Source organism: Engraulis encrasicolus, chromosome 2 (genome assembly GCF_034702125.1).
Source record: "Engraulis encrasicolus isolate BLACKSEA-1 chromosome 2, IST_EnEncr_1.0, whole genome shotgun sequence".
NCBI classification, from domain to species: domain Eukaryota; kingdom Metazoa; phylum Chordata; class Actinopteri; order Clupeiformes; family Engraulidae; genus Engraulis; species Engraulis encrasicolus.
In genome coordinates, this window is record NC_085858.1 from 28,098,930 (window position 1) to 28,114,645 (window position 15,716).

The 15,716-nt window shown below is 47.1% G+C and overlaps 1 protein-coding gene across 3 annotated transcripts; it reads right to left on the reverse strand.

Moving 5' to 3' along the window:
* Window positions 1-554: 554 nt before the first annotated feature.
* On the reverse strand, window positions 555-15,424 carry mafk (v-maf avian musculoaponeurotic fibrosarcoma oncogene homolog K). 3 transcript variants are annotated; one of them, XM_063185459.1, is made up of 3 exons: window positions 15,209-15,424; window positions 2,008-2,087; window positions 555-1,429 (listed from the first exon to the last, which is right to left on the reverse strand). In XM_063185459.1, exons 2-3 carry the CDS (start codon window positions 2,050-2,052, stop codon window positions 941-943), a joined length of 534 nt encoding a protein of 177 aa, XP_063041529.1. In that variant the 5' UTR covers window positions 2,053-2,087; window positions 15,209-15,424; the 3' UTR covers window positions 555-940. The 3 variants fall into 3 exon arrangements, with proteins under 3 accessions (XP_063041529.1, XP_063041514.1, XP_063041522.1); XM_063185444.1 differs by lacking the exon at window positions 15,209-15,424 and adding an exon at window positions 14,467-15,174; XM_063185452.1 differs by lacking the exon at window positions 15,209-15,424 and having other exon boundaries at window positions 2,008-5,895.
* Between the last annotated feature and the right edge of the window lie 292 nt (window positions 15,425-15,716).

Genomic DNA, 15,716 nt, shown 5'->3' on the forward strand with positions numbered 1-15,716 from the left:
GTAGGTTAGGTTATATTATATTATATATCTAGCTCAAGTACTCACTCACACTTGGACAAGTGTTCGACTCTGCTAAGTCACGGTTGTGGGGGTCACGGGTTAGGTGTGGTGACCCCGTGTTGTGCCCTGCCGGTGCTGGGAACCTGAAGGGGGATTTCATAGCACAGTGCACAGACAATGTCAAAATAAGAGTTTACATGAGGGAGAGAAAGGGGAGGGGAGGGGGGTGGGGGGAGAGACAAAGAAGATAGAGGGAGATAAATAGAGATAGAAAGAGAGAAGCTGAGGAAGGGGGATCAGAGAAGAAAGGTCGAAGGGGAGAGAGAGAGAGAGAGAGAGAGAGAGAGAGAGAGAGAGAGAGAGAGAGAGAGAGAGAGAGAGAGAGAGAGAGAGAGAGAAAGGAAGTGAAAAAGAAAATGCAGCCGAAAAAAGGTAAGTCACACAGAGTAATGGCCACAGCAGCCAACTGCACCCATCCACCCCACCCTACAGTCCAGTTACTGAGCTACTGTCTCAGCACTGGTGGGGCGGGGGGGGGGGGGGGGTGGGGGGAGGGGGGGGGGGGGGGTCATGGTGGGGCGGTCGGGGAGCTTGGGCAGGATCCAGACCACTGCTGGTTCATTTTGGGGTTCAGTACTTGGTAGACAGAAGACCAAGGCCGAATTGTCCAAAATGTTGCATCGCTTTGTTCCTCACAGAACAAGTGAACATTTGGGACAGAGCCCAGGAAGTGAACACAGAAAAGAGACAAACACAATAAAAAGAAGACCTCGTGGACCGTCTGTGCACACATACACACACACACACTCGCATTCTATACACAAACGGTCCTCCACCTGTTCCCACACCACATCATACCAGCCCAACCACACAAGCCCCGGTCCAGTCCAGCCCAATCCAATCCAATCCAATCCGGTGGTCCGGTCCTGGGAGGCAGCCACTAGGACGGTGCCGAGAAGGGGGTGGCCGGCGGCGGGCTGCCGTGGTTGTTCGACGACTTGACGATGGTGATGACGCTGGTGGCGGCGGCCCCGAACCCCCCGGGCAGCTTGCCGCCCATGACCCCGATGCCACCCCCGGCTCCGGTGACCCCGGCGCGGGTGACAGTCCGGGCGAAGCACTGCAGCGCCTCGTACTTGGCGCGCAGAGCATCCAGCTCCAGCCGCATGCTGGCGTTCTCGCGCGCCAGCTTGTCCACCTCCAGCTGCAGGTCCTGCTTCTGGCGCTCCAGCTCCTCCTTCTGTGTGACGCGCTTGATGCGGCAGCTGGCGGCATAGCCGCGGTTCTTGAGCGTGCGGCGCCGCTGCTTCAGCTTCACCACGTCCTCCTTGGTCAGGCCGCGCAGGTGCTGGTTGAGCTCGCGCACCGTCATGGCCACCAGCTCGTCGTCGCTGAGCACCGGCGCATTCTCGCCCGCCTCCTTCTTTACCTGACAGGGGGGGGGGGGGGGGAGAGAGGATGGGGGGGGGGGTGGAAGATAGGAGGGCAGAAGGAGAACGAAGAGTGATGCAGAGAGGAGAGAGAGAGGAAGGTGGAAGGTAAGAGAGGGGGAGAGAGGGAAGAAGAGCGACAGAGAAGATGGGCGGGTGTGAAATACCACAGTAAATTACAACACTGTAGGTGTCCTGAGCATGCATTTTGAAGAATACAAAGACATTGAAATTGAATAAGAACAATAGTGAGCCCACTAATTATTTTATTTCTTATTACCTTATTATGAGGGTTACCCCAACCAGTACTTGTTACTTTTAAAAGTTTTAATGTTGTTTTTATTATTAGCTGTGGCATGCATGTTATTACTATAGCAATAGTAATAATATCAGTAATAATAGCAGCAGCAGTGGTAGTAGTAGTATGCAACACATGATCCATTAAACATTGAAAATGGCTGTCAGTATAGCCAAAGTAGGAGAGATTCATTGCTAAAATTAGACATTACTGGGGTAGGCCTAAAGGGCTGTAAAAGTTGACCAAAGTGGTGCATAAGAATAGGTGCTTAAAACTTACCTTTAAAGCTTTGCTGGCTTTAAAATTAGTCGTCATGCCCTGCATAAACACAACTGGCCCAGGTCCTCCAAAAATGCTGACTAGAAAGAGGAAGAGAAAATGGAGAGAGAAAGAGACACACGTCAAGGTAAAATTCTCTGCCTGATTGGTTACAGCCTTCAACTGTCAAGAGTTAACGGCGCTCTCTTACACATTTCTATGAAGCACACGAGCAGTGCGTCGACCAACATGGCATTCAAAGCGCTTGACAGTTCAGCTGACTGAGGTGTTTACCAGGAATTCCACATTTATAAATAAAACCTGGCGCACTTACACATGGCGGCCAGGAGAGGTCAGTAGCCGCTCACGAAATGCCAGTCAGACAAGGGCAGCCCTTGTTTACTTGCTGAGGGAGCACTCTCTCAAAGTAGTTCACTAGACCGTTGTAAGGGAGCAATAATAGAAACGGGTCAGCCGCGCCATGGGGCTTTGTCTGATCTCTTAGCTATTCAAACTCGCGGGCTATTTTTGCCACGGCACTTTTTTCCGGCTGAGAGGCAAATCCGTATAACCTACGTAGGCCTGCGTTACTAGGAGAGAGAGAGAGAGAGAGAGAGAGAGAGAGAGAGAGAGAGAGAGAGAGAGAGAGAGAGAGAGAGAGAGAGCGCGAGAGAGAGTGCGCGAGCGCTTCCACCACGGCCAAAAAGCAAGCGTCTCCCTGAGCGCGCGTGAAAAGGCACGTTGTCCCCAGGCACCATTTCAGGAACCATTTGACAGCGTCAGCTAGCGAGCACCCCCGTGAACTCTGCACAAGGCTGCTGCCATGGCGACACTCCGCAAATGGGTGTGGGAGTAAAGAGTCACATGGCAAGGGCCCGAATGGTAAACAAGCTTCATTCATAATCCTGACTTGCCACACACATGGTGTGGAAACTACACAAGTGGCAAGATGTGTGGACGAGAGAGAGAGAGAGAGAGAGAGAGAGAGAATGGGGAGGGGGTCAGCAGATAACAGGGTGGTCACATGAAAGAGAGAAATGCTGCTCGACCAACATAGCTTGGAAATATTCATGAAGGCCTGACTGACCTTAAATAGATGTGATTGTGCTGCATAGCCTACAGCTTTGTGTTCTACGCACATGTGATTCAAAGGGAAGTAGTTATCAGTGGGTGAGCTGAGCACACACACGCAGAAAGATGAAACCAAACTTCCACGCAACTTACGTACACTGTTTATTTAGGTGGGTGGTTCCTCTGTTTAAACAATGTTGCCTCTCGACAACCCTAGTTGTAAACCATCCAAGGTGATTCAAGCGTCTCCTAAGAGATCATTAAAAGGGTCCAACATGTAAGCATTTCCTTCTCTACTTCAAACTTGCTGGGGTCACAGAGCGGGCAATAGGATACCCAAAGCTGTTATGAGTTCATCTTGAAATACAGGCCAAGGAAGTGAAAAGACGAGAAATTAGGAACTTGGTGAGGCCCTGATTAGGAAACATTGTTCAAAGATGGTACACAAAAAAACCTTAAAGCCAACACAAGTACTTGAAATAGATGGTGAGGATAAATAATACCAAATAATATGATAATAAAAGGATAGGTTTATGAATGAGCAACAGAAACTGATAATGGACACCTGAGGCGGAGAAATGCTCAGGCCTACAGACCGACCGGACAAACCTTTAAAAGGCAAAGGCAGCCCGAGACGGTAATGCTGTAGCTTTTAATGTCTCGCGGTGGCAGATATGTGGAAAATTCCAGTAGGTCAAGTATCACAGACGAATAGTTTCCCTTACACAGTCACTGTTGTATTCTAGCATTTAGACAATGCACTCTATCAGGTTCAGGACAGGGGCCCTTGGAGCTGGCCGGATCCTATTTCAGGCGGGCTTTCCTGGCTCGCTCCATGCCCTTATTTAACTCTCTCCCTGGTTATATTTAGACCCCGTGTGCTGACACAAAATTCTGCCAGCGACACAATTTGAGTGGAAATGCGATAAGTGATACCTCATTAGGAAGCTAAACACTACCGCCTCAGCCGTAAGCCACACTTTCTCCCTCTCCCTCTCTCTGTTCCGGCACACCGGGATTGTGTCGTAGACGTGGCTTAGTCCTCCTGTACTACTACGCAAGAGTTTTCTTTCCTCTCTCCATTCTCCCCTGAGCTGACTGTGTGCTATTTTGGTACAGTGACTCCACAAGATTAAAATAGATTGTGCGGCGCAACTGAATAAGAACAAGGAACTACACACAAGTGGCGGAGGGGTAATTATAAATCAAACCCCCTTTACTTCAGACTTCTTAATGAAATCCGGTACGAAGAGGTATTAGTGACGCGCTGAATTATATTGCACAGTATTGCACTCTTGTGACGCTGCTGCTGCTGCTTGGGCACTTAACATGTGCGATCACAGTGTGTGTGTGATAGAGAGAGAGAGAGAGAGAGAGAGAGAGAGAGAGAGAGAGAGAGAGAGTGAGTGAGAGAGAGAGTGAGTTTTGTCAACACTGCTGTGGTTTAACTTTTGTTAACCACACTGGAGGTACAGGCAGGGTTTGTAACGGTTTTGACATGACTGGGCTGATGACTGTTGGGGTGAGGATCCTCAAAAGGCAAAACACACACATGCGTGCACACACACAGTAGTATGTAAAATGCTACAGTAGACCAAAGAGATGCTGTGCATCTGTGTGTGTGTGTGTGAGAGTGAGTGAGAGAGAGAGAGAGAGAGAGAGAGAGAGAGAGAGAGAGAGAGAGAGAGAGAGAGAGAGAGAAGGAGAGAAAAAGGGCTGCATTCATGTTGGATGATTCATCCCATAATGAGCCGCTCAGGTTCCCCTTCCCTTCCTCGCCACGGGACTCTGTTGGACGTCTTACATCAGCAGAGATGCACACGGGGAAGCCCATAGAGGGCTCTGAACACGCCGCTATGACCAAACGCCATCATGACCCAACACATGATCCACAATATTTGTGTTGACAACACAAACCCACTGCAGTGATTACAATGTGCTCAAATGCTGGAGATGACTGTAGGACAGCATTATGATTCATGACGGTTATAAACAGTGTCACTATGTGGTTTTTTTTTAAACATGTGTGGGAAGTTTGACATTCATCCTGGTCTTTGACTACAGTCTAAGTTATGACTAAATGGACTTCTTCTGGCTTTCAAGATGTTTCAACTTTCACCGGGAAACCTCTCCAAATGAAAATCTTCTTTCATACAATGTCGCCCCATTCAGTGTGTTTTCCAAAGTACTTTCCTTTTTCGAAACCTTTGTAAGTTTTCCAGCGTGTTTGCAGGCCCAAACATGGGAAATCATGTGGTCCTCTGAGGTCACGTCACAAACACAGAGCAATCTCCATGACGCACAACGTAGGGGAGCTAGCGCGCACGCACGAACGTACGCACAAACGTACGCACACATGTACGGATGGGAAAGAGAGCGACATTCCTCGAGGGCGACTTTGGCAAGGGATGGAGGCTGTTACAGAAGGATTGTGTCAATTAGTGGGGGGAGACCCGTAGAGCTGCTCCTTCCAGGGAGGGCTCTCGAAACGCCATGGGGGAAGGAAAAAGAAGGGGCCCCCACCCTAAGTACCACCACCACCACCACCACCACCACCGCCCCGACTCTCTCCGCTTTACACGGGGGCCTCTTGTCTCGTAGGCAGACAGCCTCGCTGCTCGCTCCTCCACCCCTTCCACCTCCAGCGCTATGTATTTCCTTCAAAATTCCTTTCCCATGTGCTCTGTTTTTCCACCACATCAGCACTGGCTTCTGGCACCGCTGCCAGCGCTGCTAGCTGCTGCTGCCGAGGTGAACTCTAAAAGGGGTAGCTCTACGTCTAGTCTGCTAGACAGACTCGGATCTACCTCAACCCGATGGAAACCCCCCCCCCCCCCCCCCCCCCCCCCCAAAAGGGAAAGAGGAAGGGCATTAATGGTCTACATTCAAGGAGTGGCGTTAAATCGTGCCCCCCCCCCCATAATATTGCCACCCCAGAAGAACAACAACAACCCCCACGCTGCTGTGCACAGGCAGCCATTCAGACACATGAGCATTGCCTTTCAGTTCACCCTGTACACTAGCGCTCTTATGCCAACCCCACTGGCCACTTGTGTTTTACTGTTTAGGGAGGAAGAGAGAGAGAGAGATGGAGATGGAGATGGAGGTGAAGATGGAAAGAGAGAGAAGAGTAGCCATATTGATCCTGAAAGAAAGAAAGAAAGAAAGAAAGAAAGAAAGAAAGAAAGAAAGAAAGAAAGAAAGAAAGCGTAAAACGAAAGGAAGAGTGATTCGATTATGAATGAAAAGACAAGAACAGAAACATATCAAGGAGTCCCTCACGAGTTGCCTTTACAGAGAGGAGGTGAGGAGAGGGTGGATAACAAGACCACATTCCTTATTGCCAGCCACACACACGCACACACACACACACACACAAAAAAGCAAGGGGCCCCACTTTCCATTTGAAGACCTGCATACATAATTCCAACGGCATAATGTGTTCAGTGTTGGCCCCAGGGGTGGGGTGGGGTGGGGTTGATGGTGGTGGGGGGGGGAGCCGTAAGCAGTTACAGCCATTGCCATGACTCCTGTCCTCTCCACGCCTGGAATTCACTGGCACCGTTTGGCCATACATGGCAAACATGAGGGAGAATCAAAGCCAGAAGATGAAGGGGAGACAAATAAAACTGTGTGTGAAGGGCAGGTAATAAAACACACGCACACACACACACACACACACAAGATGCTATAAATGTGGCCTTAACAATGACACATCCGATCATGTTTGTTTCTCCGCTGGCTCCACACCTCATGTTAGTGTGTGTGTGTGTGTGTGTGTGTGTGTGTGTGTGTGTGTGTGTGTGTGTGTGTGTGTGTGTGTGTGTGTGTGTGTGTGTGTTTGTCTGTGTGTGGTATGGGGGAGAGGGGGGTGAGTGGTTGAAAAGAGGAAGAAGAGAAAACTGGTGGCAGAAGGTGCCGGTGATTTTACGCAAATCATCAGGGTCATGTAGCCTGTGTCAGAGGGACATCACTAGAGCTGTCCTAAACGATTATTTTTCTCCCGATTAATCTATCAACAATTTTTTTTCGAAAAGTCGATTAGTGAAATGATTAATTTTTCAAGTACTCTAGCACTTCAATCTTCAAGAAAATTGGAGAAAAAAGAATGAAAATTAGGTCCCTGAGCTCACAATGAGCTTCAAATCATGATAGTAGCTTATTTACTCCGAGATACAACGTCCAATTCATACGTGCTGGGCAATTTTAGGTTTCAATGAAGTAATAAAGCATTAGTAAAGTAAGTAAAAAAGCATTGAATTAAATGAAACGATTAGTCGACTATGAAAATTCTTGTCGACTAATTTTTACAGTCGATTAGTCACGATTAGTCGATTAATCGTCCCAGCCCTAGACATCAGTCACAACTCTGAAAACCTCACAAGTGGCCGACATAGAGACAGACAGACAGACAGAAAATAAGGTCGAGAGAGTGACCAGACTTCATCAGACAACACCGCTGCCCTGTTGGTCGTTCCCCTTACCTCTGCTTTCCACAAACGCAGGCCTGCTCATCTTTGCATCATGTCTGCGTTCTATTTATAATGCAGTGCATGACACTGCATCTCTGTAAGCTGAATGGGAAAATGTCCCAGTGTTATTATGGCTGTATTGCTACAAACAAAAACAGATTAAATAGGAAATTCGAGAATGACGTATTTGCTGAGTCGCTCCAAATCTGACTTAGTGAGAGAGTTGGCCTACGAAATTTCTAATAATATAACAACTCTGGCAATCTGACAGACTCACAGTCTGCGGCCTGATTGCAGAACGGAGCTTGGCAGGCTCGAGTTAAATGGATGAGTTGATTTAATGGCCTTAAGCAAAGACGTCCTTTCATTAGGAAGCATTCCTGGAAACCTCCTGTATGTTACAGTTCAATTCATGGAAAACCATCCAAGCGCCATAGGTAGGTGTGTGCTTACACCCACACATTTTCATTCATGTTTTAACAATTCCTCTCTGACAAGACTACAGCTGCTAGTTTTGGGGTACACTGTGGAGCAGAGCACTATCCCCCCAAAATGAGCTTGCATGCCCACGTAACCCCAGGTTCAAGTCCAGCTTAGGTCATTTCCCCGCCTTGCACCATCTCTCTCCCCCACTCTCTTCCTGTCACACTTTCAACTGTCATATTAACAATAAAGCCACAAAAAAACCCTGAAAAGTGCTAGTTTCGTAATGTGCCGCGCCTGAGAGAGGTGAAGTGTGTGTGTCGCGAGAACAGACCAAGTTATTGCTGGCATGCCAGCCACATACTTCACCTCTGATATTTTTCCTGTCTCTCACAGAAACGGCCCCGAAGGTCCCGCCCTGCCCCGCCAGTGGAATTCGAGAGCCATGGATGCTGAGTGAAATGTGATTCCAACTTGTTTTCTCATTTAGGCAGCTGCTCAAATTCACAAAGAGAGAGAGAGAGAGAGAGAGAGAGAGAGAGAGAGAGAGAGAGAGAGAGAGAGAGAGAGAGAGAGAGAGAAAGAGAGAGAGAGAGAAAGAGAGAGAGAGAGAGAGAGAGAAAGAGAGAGAGAGAGAAGGGGGAATAACAGAAAAGAAAATATGTTGTGCTTCCTTCATGAAAAGGTAGTGCACTGAAGCAAGACCTTGGGATAGAGTAAACAGACACTTCAAAGGGCTGTGTAAATGCTGCTGTGATAAATGGTGTGTTGGCTTGGCCCTGCTGTTTGTTTTCCTCAGTCACACCCCCTCTCTTCCTAACTGACTGTCTGTCTGTCCACACCCATCTTTCTCTCACAGACTCCTACTCTGTCTGTCTGTCTGTCTGTCTGTCTGTCTGTCTGTCTGTCTGTCTGTCTGTCTGTCTGTCTGTCTGTCTGTCTGTCTGTCTGTCTGTCTGTCTGTACCCATCTTTCTCTCCCAGACTCCTACTCTGTTTGTCTGTCAGTCTGTTTCTTGCCCTGCCAGTCTGACTGTCATTCTGTCCATCTGCCTCCCGTCCCCAATTCTGTTTGCCTGTCAGCCTACCTCTTACCCACTCTGCCCGTCTGTCTGTCAGTCTGTCTGTCTGGGTGTGCAGGTTCAGGAGAGTACAAACTCGCTGCTCCACATCAAGTTCACACAATGCTGCTAGTACGTTCCACTTTCACAGACTCTGAAAACTCCAACTTGGAATCACAAGCCTCACTTTCTCCACACACAGAGAGAGAGAGAGAAAGAATGAAAGAAAGAGGGAGAGAGAGAGAGTGAGAGTGAAAGAGCGAGAGAGAGAGGCATCTCCACCCGTTAGTTCCACAGCGCAGCACATTTGGTGGGATATTATGTAAAGGAAATGGAGAGCATAGCTGAGTGGTGACTCACGCAGCGCTGTTTACTGGTAAGAAAGGGACAAGTGGTAGGGAATCACACCCTCCCAAACTGACGTTTCCTGGAAAATCCCACTGTTTCGCAGAGCGGAAGGAAAAGTACGGCAAACCTTGGGAATGGCTGGCTGGCGTGACCACCGGAACATTTTTTTTTTCAATATTATTATTATATAAAAAAAGAGAAAGGTGGAGAGGGAGAGAGGCGGAGATGTAAATAGCTTGGCCAAGCAACTTTCCAACTAGGGACGTAGGGATTCAAAGGAATGTAAAGCATGCACAAAACAAAGACAAACCCATCCCGTGTGTACAATAGAGAAAACCGACACCCCCCCCCCCACTACTTAATGAAGCAAAGAATCTTCAGTTTAAGCAAAAACACCAAGGGGGAACATCCACACGACTCTCAAGTTCAAAGCTGAGCAGTGAAAATCGAAAACGTCAAACTGAACCCATAATGCAATTTCTATGCAGATGGAATTCTGTAAAGAACTCTCATTCCTCCAGATCATCTCAGTCAAAACAGTTTGGATGTAAATAAACAAATTATATTTGAGTAGGAGTTCCCTCCCATATCCAACAACAGCCACAGGTGGTTACAGCTCCACTAAGTTAACTAATAAAAAAAACGTGTTTTAATCACCCCATGGTTTGGCTGTGGTGTTTACAACCACGACACAACTGTGTGCGTAGATGCCTGGCCGTGTAGCGGACTTTCCCCTTCGCCTCGTCTGCACCAACAAGTGAAAACTGCCCTGAGCAGTGCACTACTAGCTACTGTTGTTGTTGTCGTGCCCAGCCGGGTGGGTGCATGTCTAAGCAGAAGAAAAAAAAAATCACCCAAACAGACTCTCACTCTTGCGCTCTCTCTCGCTACACCAGACGGTTCGTCCACACCCCTGACCGCAGTGTGGCGAGGTCATCGTTCTCAAATCCAGGAATTGGTGAAATACTGCAGGAAAAAGGGCTGGGTTCTCTCTCTCTCACTATCTCTCTCTCACTCTCGCTCTCTCAGTGTGGTAAGGATGCAGTTGAAGCAGACTAATGCTGACCACAGTGGCTCTACACAGTCTATGTAATCCATTTAGGAATATTACAGTGTTGGGCACACACAGGAGTCGCCTGTCCAAAAGCTTGTTTTTTTATTTATTTCAGACTGCATGTATTGGTTAACAAAATTACAGGGCTCATTTTCAATTCACATTATCACAACTTAGTTCCTTGTATACACAAAGGCCATATTGAGCATGACTGTACCATGGCACAGTGCTTAATCGCTTCCTAATGTAAAAAATGTAAGAAACTCTCAAAAAGGCTATTCTTTTATCTTTAACGCAGTTTGGCTGAAATTCAATATCAGGCCTCCAATTTGAATGTCTTTTTTTCTGTGGGCAGGCACTCGGAATGGAAATTCCCCTTTGAGTTTCATTTTGTGTCATGAACTTACCAGCCACCCCCAAATCATTCACTTTCAAAACTACTCTCTCTCTCTCTAAAACCACAAAGCAGCACTGCAAGCAGAGCGCCGCTGCACTGCTGCTCCACCAGAATTTGCAGAATCTGACCTCAAAGCCTTTACAATGGTGCCCCATCATTTATGGTGTCGTGTTCTTGCGGTGAAAAGCTCTTCTTTCTCGTTTCATTACTTGGTGCTGCAGGGCACCGTGAGACCCATTTCAGCAACAGCAGCACCCACCACCACCAACAAATCTGCTGTGTTGCCGTTACAGACCGTGGGTAGAGAGCTAGACGGTACGTTGGCCCCCCCACCCGTCTGACCACCCACCCAACAGACCCCTCCACCCGCCACCTCAGTTTCACAACCCGCCAGCAGCAGTCTGCATCCCACGTGTGGGTCTCATGACAAAGCACTTCACTGCACAGCACTGACCACACCACCCGCTCAACCCATCCCACCGTCCTTCCCCATCCCTGCCATGCTTCTAATTGTCGCTCTGAGCGCAATCGCACAAGACATGAAGTGTAGGAGGTCACCATCAGCCATCAACCAGCAACCACCAGCAGCGGAGAGAGAGAGAGATAGCTCATCCATAGCTGTGGTGAGTCACTCATAGCTGTCGCTGCTGCCCCTTCAGATGAGGTTTCACAAGCCCCCATGTACAGTAAGTGCTTTTGGAAAGAGAGAGAGAGAGAGAGAGAGAGAGAGAGAGAGAGAGAGAGAGAGAGAGAGAAAGAGAGAGTCTGATAGCCTCCCCCAGGATTTTCCACATAAATCAAGCTCAAGGCAAAGGTCAAGTACATACAAGAAGGTCTCCCCCGACCCACACGGACCAAAGGCAGTCAGCACAAAAAAACACAAAAGTCATTCACGGTGCAGCCCTCGTTTCCACACAGAGATAGAGAGACTGATAGAGCCAGGCAGAGAGAGAGAGAGAGAGAGAGAGAGAGAGAGAGAGAGAGAGAGAGGGCGAAAGAGAAAGAATGAGAGCGCACAAGCGAGAGCGGCTTAGGGCTCAAAGACAAATGTCAGGCCCAGCAACAGGCTTTTTCCAGGGTTGCCATCTCGGATTCGCTGCTCTGCCAGCGCAGCAATCAGCTAGGGTTTCACATGCAGGCAGGTCTTCAGGCCAGCCGGACGACCAGCCGACTGACTGGTGGGGACGGATTTCCTAATATGCCTCGTGCACTTTCTGACTGAGACTCTCTCACTCGCTCTCCTTCATTCACTCTCTGTCTCACACAAAACACAGTTTTACTCCCTCCATAATATCATCCATATTTCCTCCTCTTACACGAATGAATATTCTCTGTCTGCCTGTCTGTCTGCCTGTCTGTCTGTCTGTCTGTCTGTCTGTCTGCCTGTCTGCCTGTCTGCCTGTCTGCCTGTCTCTGTCTGTCTGTCTCTGTCTGTCTGTCTGTCTCTGTCTGTCTGTCTGTCTCTGTTTCTCTTGTCTCCCTCTCTCCACTTTCATCCATCCATTCCTATGCCATGTTATCTCCTGGCCTTCCTGTGCTTTAAGTGCCTAACAGCAAGTCTGCCACATTATCTTTAATGTCATAATGAAGTCTAATAATGGCTGCAAATGACCCTTGGAGAGAGAAAGAGGAGAGACGGATTATCAGCAAAACGGTTCCACCTCATCTGCACCCATACAAGGCAAACTGTAATCTCTCTCCCCCTCTCTTTCTTCTCATTACGCGATCACCCTCTTGTTATGTAAGGCAGTGTACATTCACCAAAAGAGACTGGATGAACTGAATGGAGGGGCTGAATGGATTTTGACCCACCATGACACAGACGGAGTTAGCATATAAAGCTGTGACAATGTGCAATATAAGGCCAACTACATCGCCATGATGTTTAAATCTCCACCAAAACTAACTAAATCTGGTTTAGGTGTCATCTCAAAAACACATAACACTGTGATATTTTGATATGACAGGGGTAAACTGGCTTGTATATAAATATTTGGAAATGGATGCCGTAAGGTGCATTTATAGCTGTTGCTGCTCAGGCTGTGGGTTCTTGGATGAAGTGTGCGAAAATGCCTCCCCTCATACCATGCCAGTGAGAGTTCAATATCCAACGGCTCACAGTTTTTCCACCATGGCCTGTGAATGTTTAAACAATGTATTCCACACATCTGTGGAAAATGCAACCATGTGTGGGTATACGCTTTCATTGGCTATTTTTGTTACATTACTTGCTGTATAGCTGACATTTTCAATTTAATCCAACAATCAAGGTAAGTCCAAAAAGGAAATCATGTTTTTTAAACTGTGCAGGAGCCCGCTGACAGCCTTTTATCATCCACAGTGGAAATGAATCAGATTACCCAGCCATGACTCACCTTTCCTATGAGGGCGTAGCACAGCAATTGGACAAATACAACTTAACCAGACCAAACTGGACAAAACTATGTAGCGTTTGGAAAAACATGACCACACGTGTATCTTATATGATACATACTACATGTAATAATTGCAGGGCACAGGTGGGGTATTCTGCAAGAAAGTTCACTGATGGAAGTTGGTTTAGGCTTCCTCTTGGCAGCGCATGAAATGGAGAGCATAACTGGAGAGCCATTGAAGTGTTTTCTGTGGTGACTCCTTGCCTTTTGAATGGTAAAACCATGCTTTGACCAAGCACGTCCTTAATAATAAAAAAAATCTACTGTGAGTAAGTGTCTGCCATCGTCTTCTAATAAACGCACGCACTGGTGATGGTGTCATTCCGTGCGCAAAAATCCGGACACCCCGCGCGTCTCTGGATGTCTGGGCTGCTTGGGTGGTTGACATAACGTCACTTTGCTGTTAGCTAAGCTATCTTCATAGGCTACGGTCCGAAAATACGAGGGTTTCAGCATAACAAAGGCTAGCCTTTAAATGAGCGCGCGCACCGTTTGCGCGATGTTTTCCCTTTTACAGGTTTTGTTTATTTATTTTTCCTTCTCTGTGTATTTTTGCTGAGCAGTCAATCTTCGATTTCATCCTGGTGGTCTACTCACACATCGTGCCCTTTGTCCTACTATTCTAAAATGCAGACCACGTGTTGTTTCCTTATGTCGTAATATTAAAAGACTGTCGGGCAGTGTATCATAGAGTATGCTAATCCGCTACTGATAAAGCGTTTTAAATGTATAAAGATGCTAAAACAAATAGTGTATTTGATATACAAATAGGCTACCGACAGGTCCTCGTCTTAAACGCGACCATGGATAAATATGCAAGAAATGTAAAGACAAAAAGCTGCACCAATTCCTACCCAAACCAATGCATCAAGAATACCAATTTCATTCCGTTTGTTCAAAGCATTTTGACGCACAACATTTTGCAAAGAAACTTGTTTTTGTTAGCTTACTAGTGCCGTACTCAACAACACGTGTCCACGATTTCCCCTTATTGGGGTGTTTATTTATTTATTAATAATATAATCTGCCATAAACAGTTTTCATCGTTTATGTGACATTACAGCAAATCAAACGGAGTTGTCAGTGAACGGGGGAGATCAGCGTTAGGGTTAGTTAACATGTCTATTTCATCGTCTACACGCGCAGATCCGTCATCATGAGAACATCAGCAAATTCGATAGGAATTTCAAAACATCTCCGAAAATGCTCGTACACCTTACCTTGTGAACGCGGAATTTCTGTCGGGAATGCGCAAATGTTGAGGAGTATCCTATAGTAACAGGTTTGTGCGTCTTGTGGCAGCCGGGAAAAGTGTGCCTCAGTCGAACCGAAATGTATCCCTGTACTAAATTAACTACAAAACAACAACAATGTATCAACATTCCACTCTCTGCTTCCGCAAGCACTCGCGTCACCAATTCCTCGTGACCGCCCCCTCCATTCATGAAAATAACTTTCTGCTGACGTCAGCCAGGCGGGAAACTAGAGGAGGCCAGAAATAGACGCAACCGAATACTTTTGAAGAGTTAGCTACATTAATCTGCCGTTTGAGGGATGTATTAAGTTATCTTTATTCATTTTAACGCATGCTGTACACAACCACACCAACAAGGTGCCAAGCGGCGGAATGGGTGGGGGGTTTGGGCATTTATCACATATTCCTACCCTATAAATTCTCCTTTTAAACATACTAATAATGTTTTCTTTGGATTGAACACTAGCCCTTCAACTTGTGTTACAATCAGACAAGCAAACTGAGCCAAACTGCTGTAATTGGGTTTTCTAAGGTCAAGGCGTGTTTGTTCAAATATGCTGTATCACACAAATATGTGAGACTAGAAAGTGCGCCCTCTGTCTGCTGGAATTTTACAGTCTCCTTTCACCTAAAGCCATGCTTAGACATTCCCAAAGCTCCTGTAAATGAATTTTGTCAGAGAAAAGAACAGCAAAAGTGGTTCTTACCACAAAAATGGGAGGCTTCTATGATGATGATCTGACGCTATCCCATCCCGTTCTGTCCAAAGTCAGGTTGCCATTCCAAGTTTCCTTTAGGCTATGTCACTTGTGCGATTTTAATAATTGACTTTTTTTACCCCAAAGAAAGAAATAACTCCTACGCTTTCCTCCCAGAGGATCTGACTAACACGTATGGAGCTTAATCCACTCCACTCTACCTGGGAACAGATCCAGGTGGACTTGCACATGACTTTCTCTGCAGTGGAAACCAGTGCAAGTAGTGACTCACTACAGGAGTATCTGAAAGAACATATGGATCTAATTGTTGTGCGCTGTGATCTCTCGGGCGCGCCACACTGACAGTTGAAGGCAGCAAGTGAGCTTTTATGAGCTGATGAGTAATAATTTAGGGTTGTGTTTTTGGGAGGTTTCTTTAGACCTTGACGCGCACACACGCATGCACACACACACACACACACACACACACACACACACACACACACACACACACACA

What these genes read in the sequence shown, in the direction of transcription:
- mafk (XM_063185459.1), bottom strand. Translation starts at nt 2,052, where the DNA reads ATGCAGGGCATGACGACTAATTTTAAAGCCAGCAAAGCTTTAAAG. An exon ending in AAGCCAGCAAAGCTTTAAAG is followed by an intron (nt 1,430 to 2,007) that starts GTAAGTTTTAAG and finishes CCCCCCTGTCAG; the next exon opens with GTAAAGAAGGAGGCGGGCGA.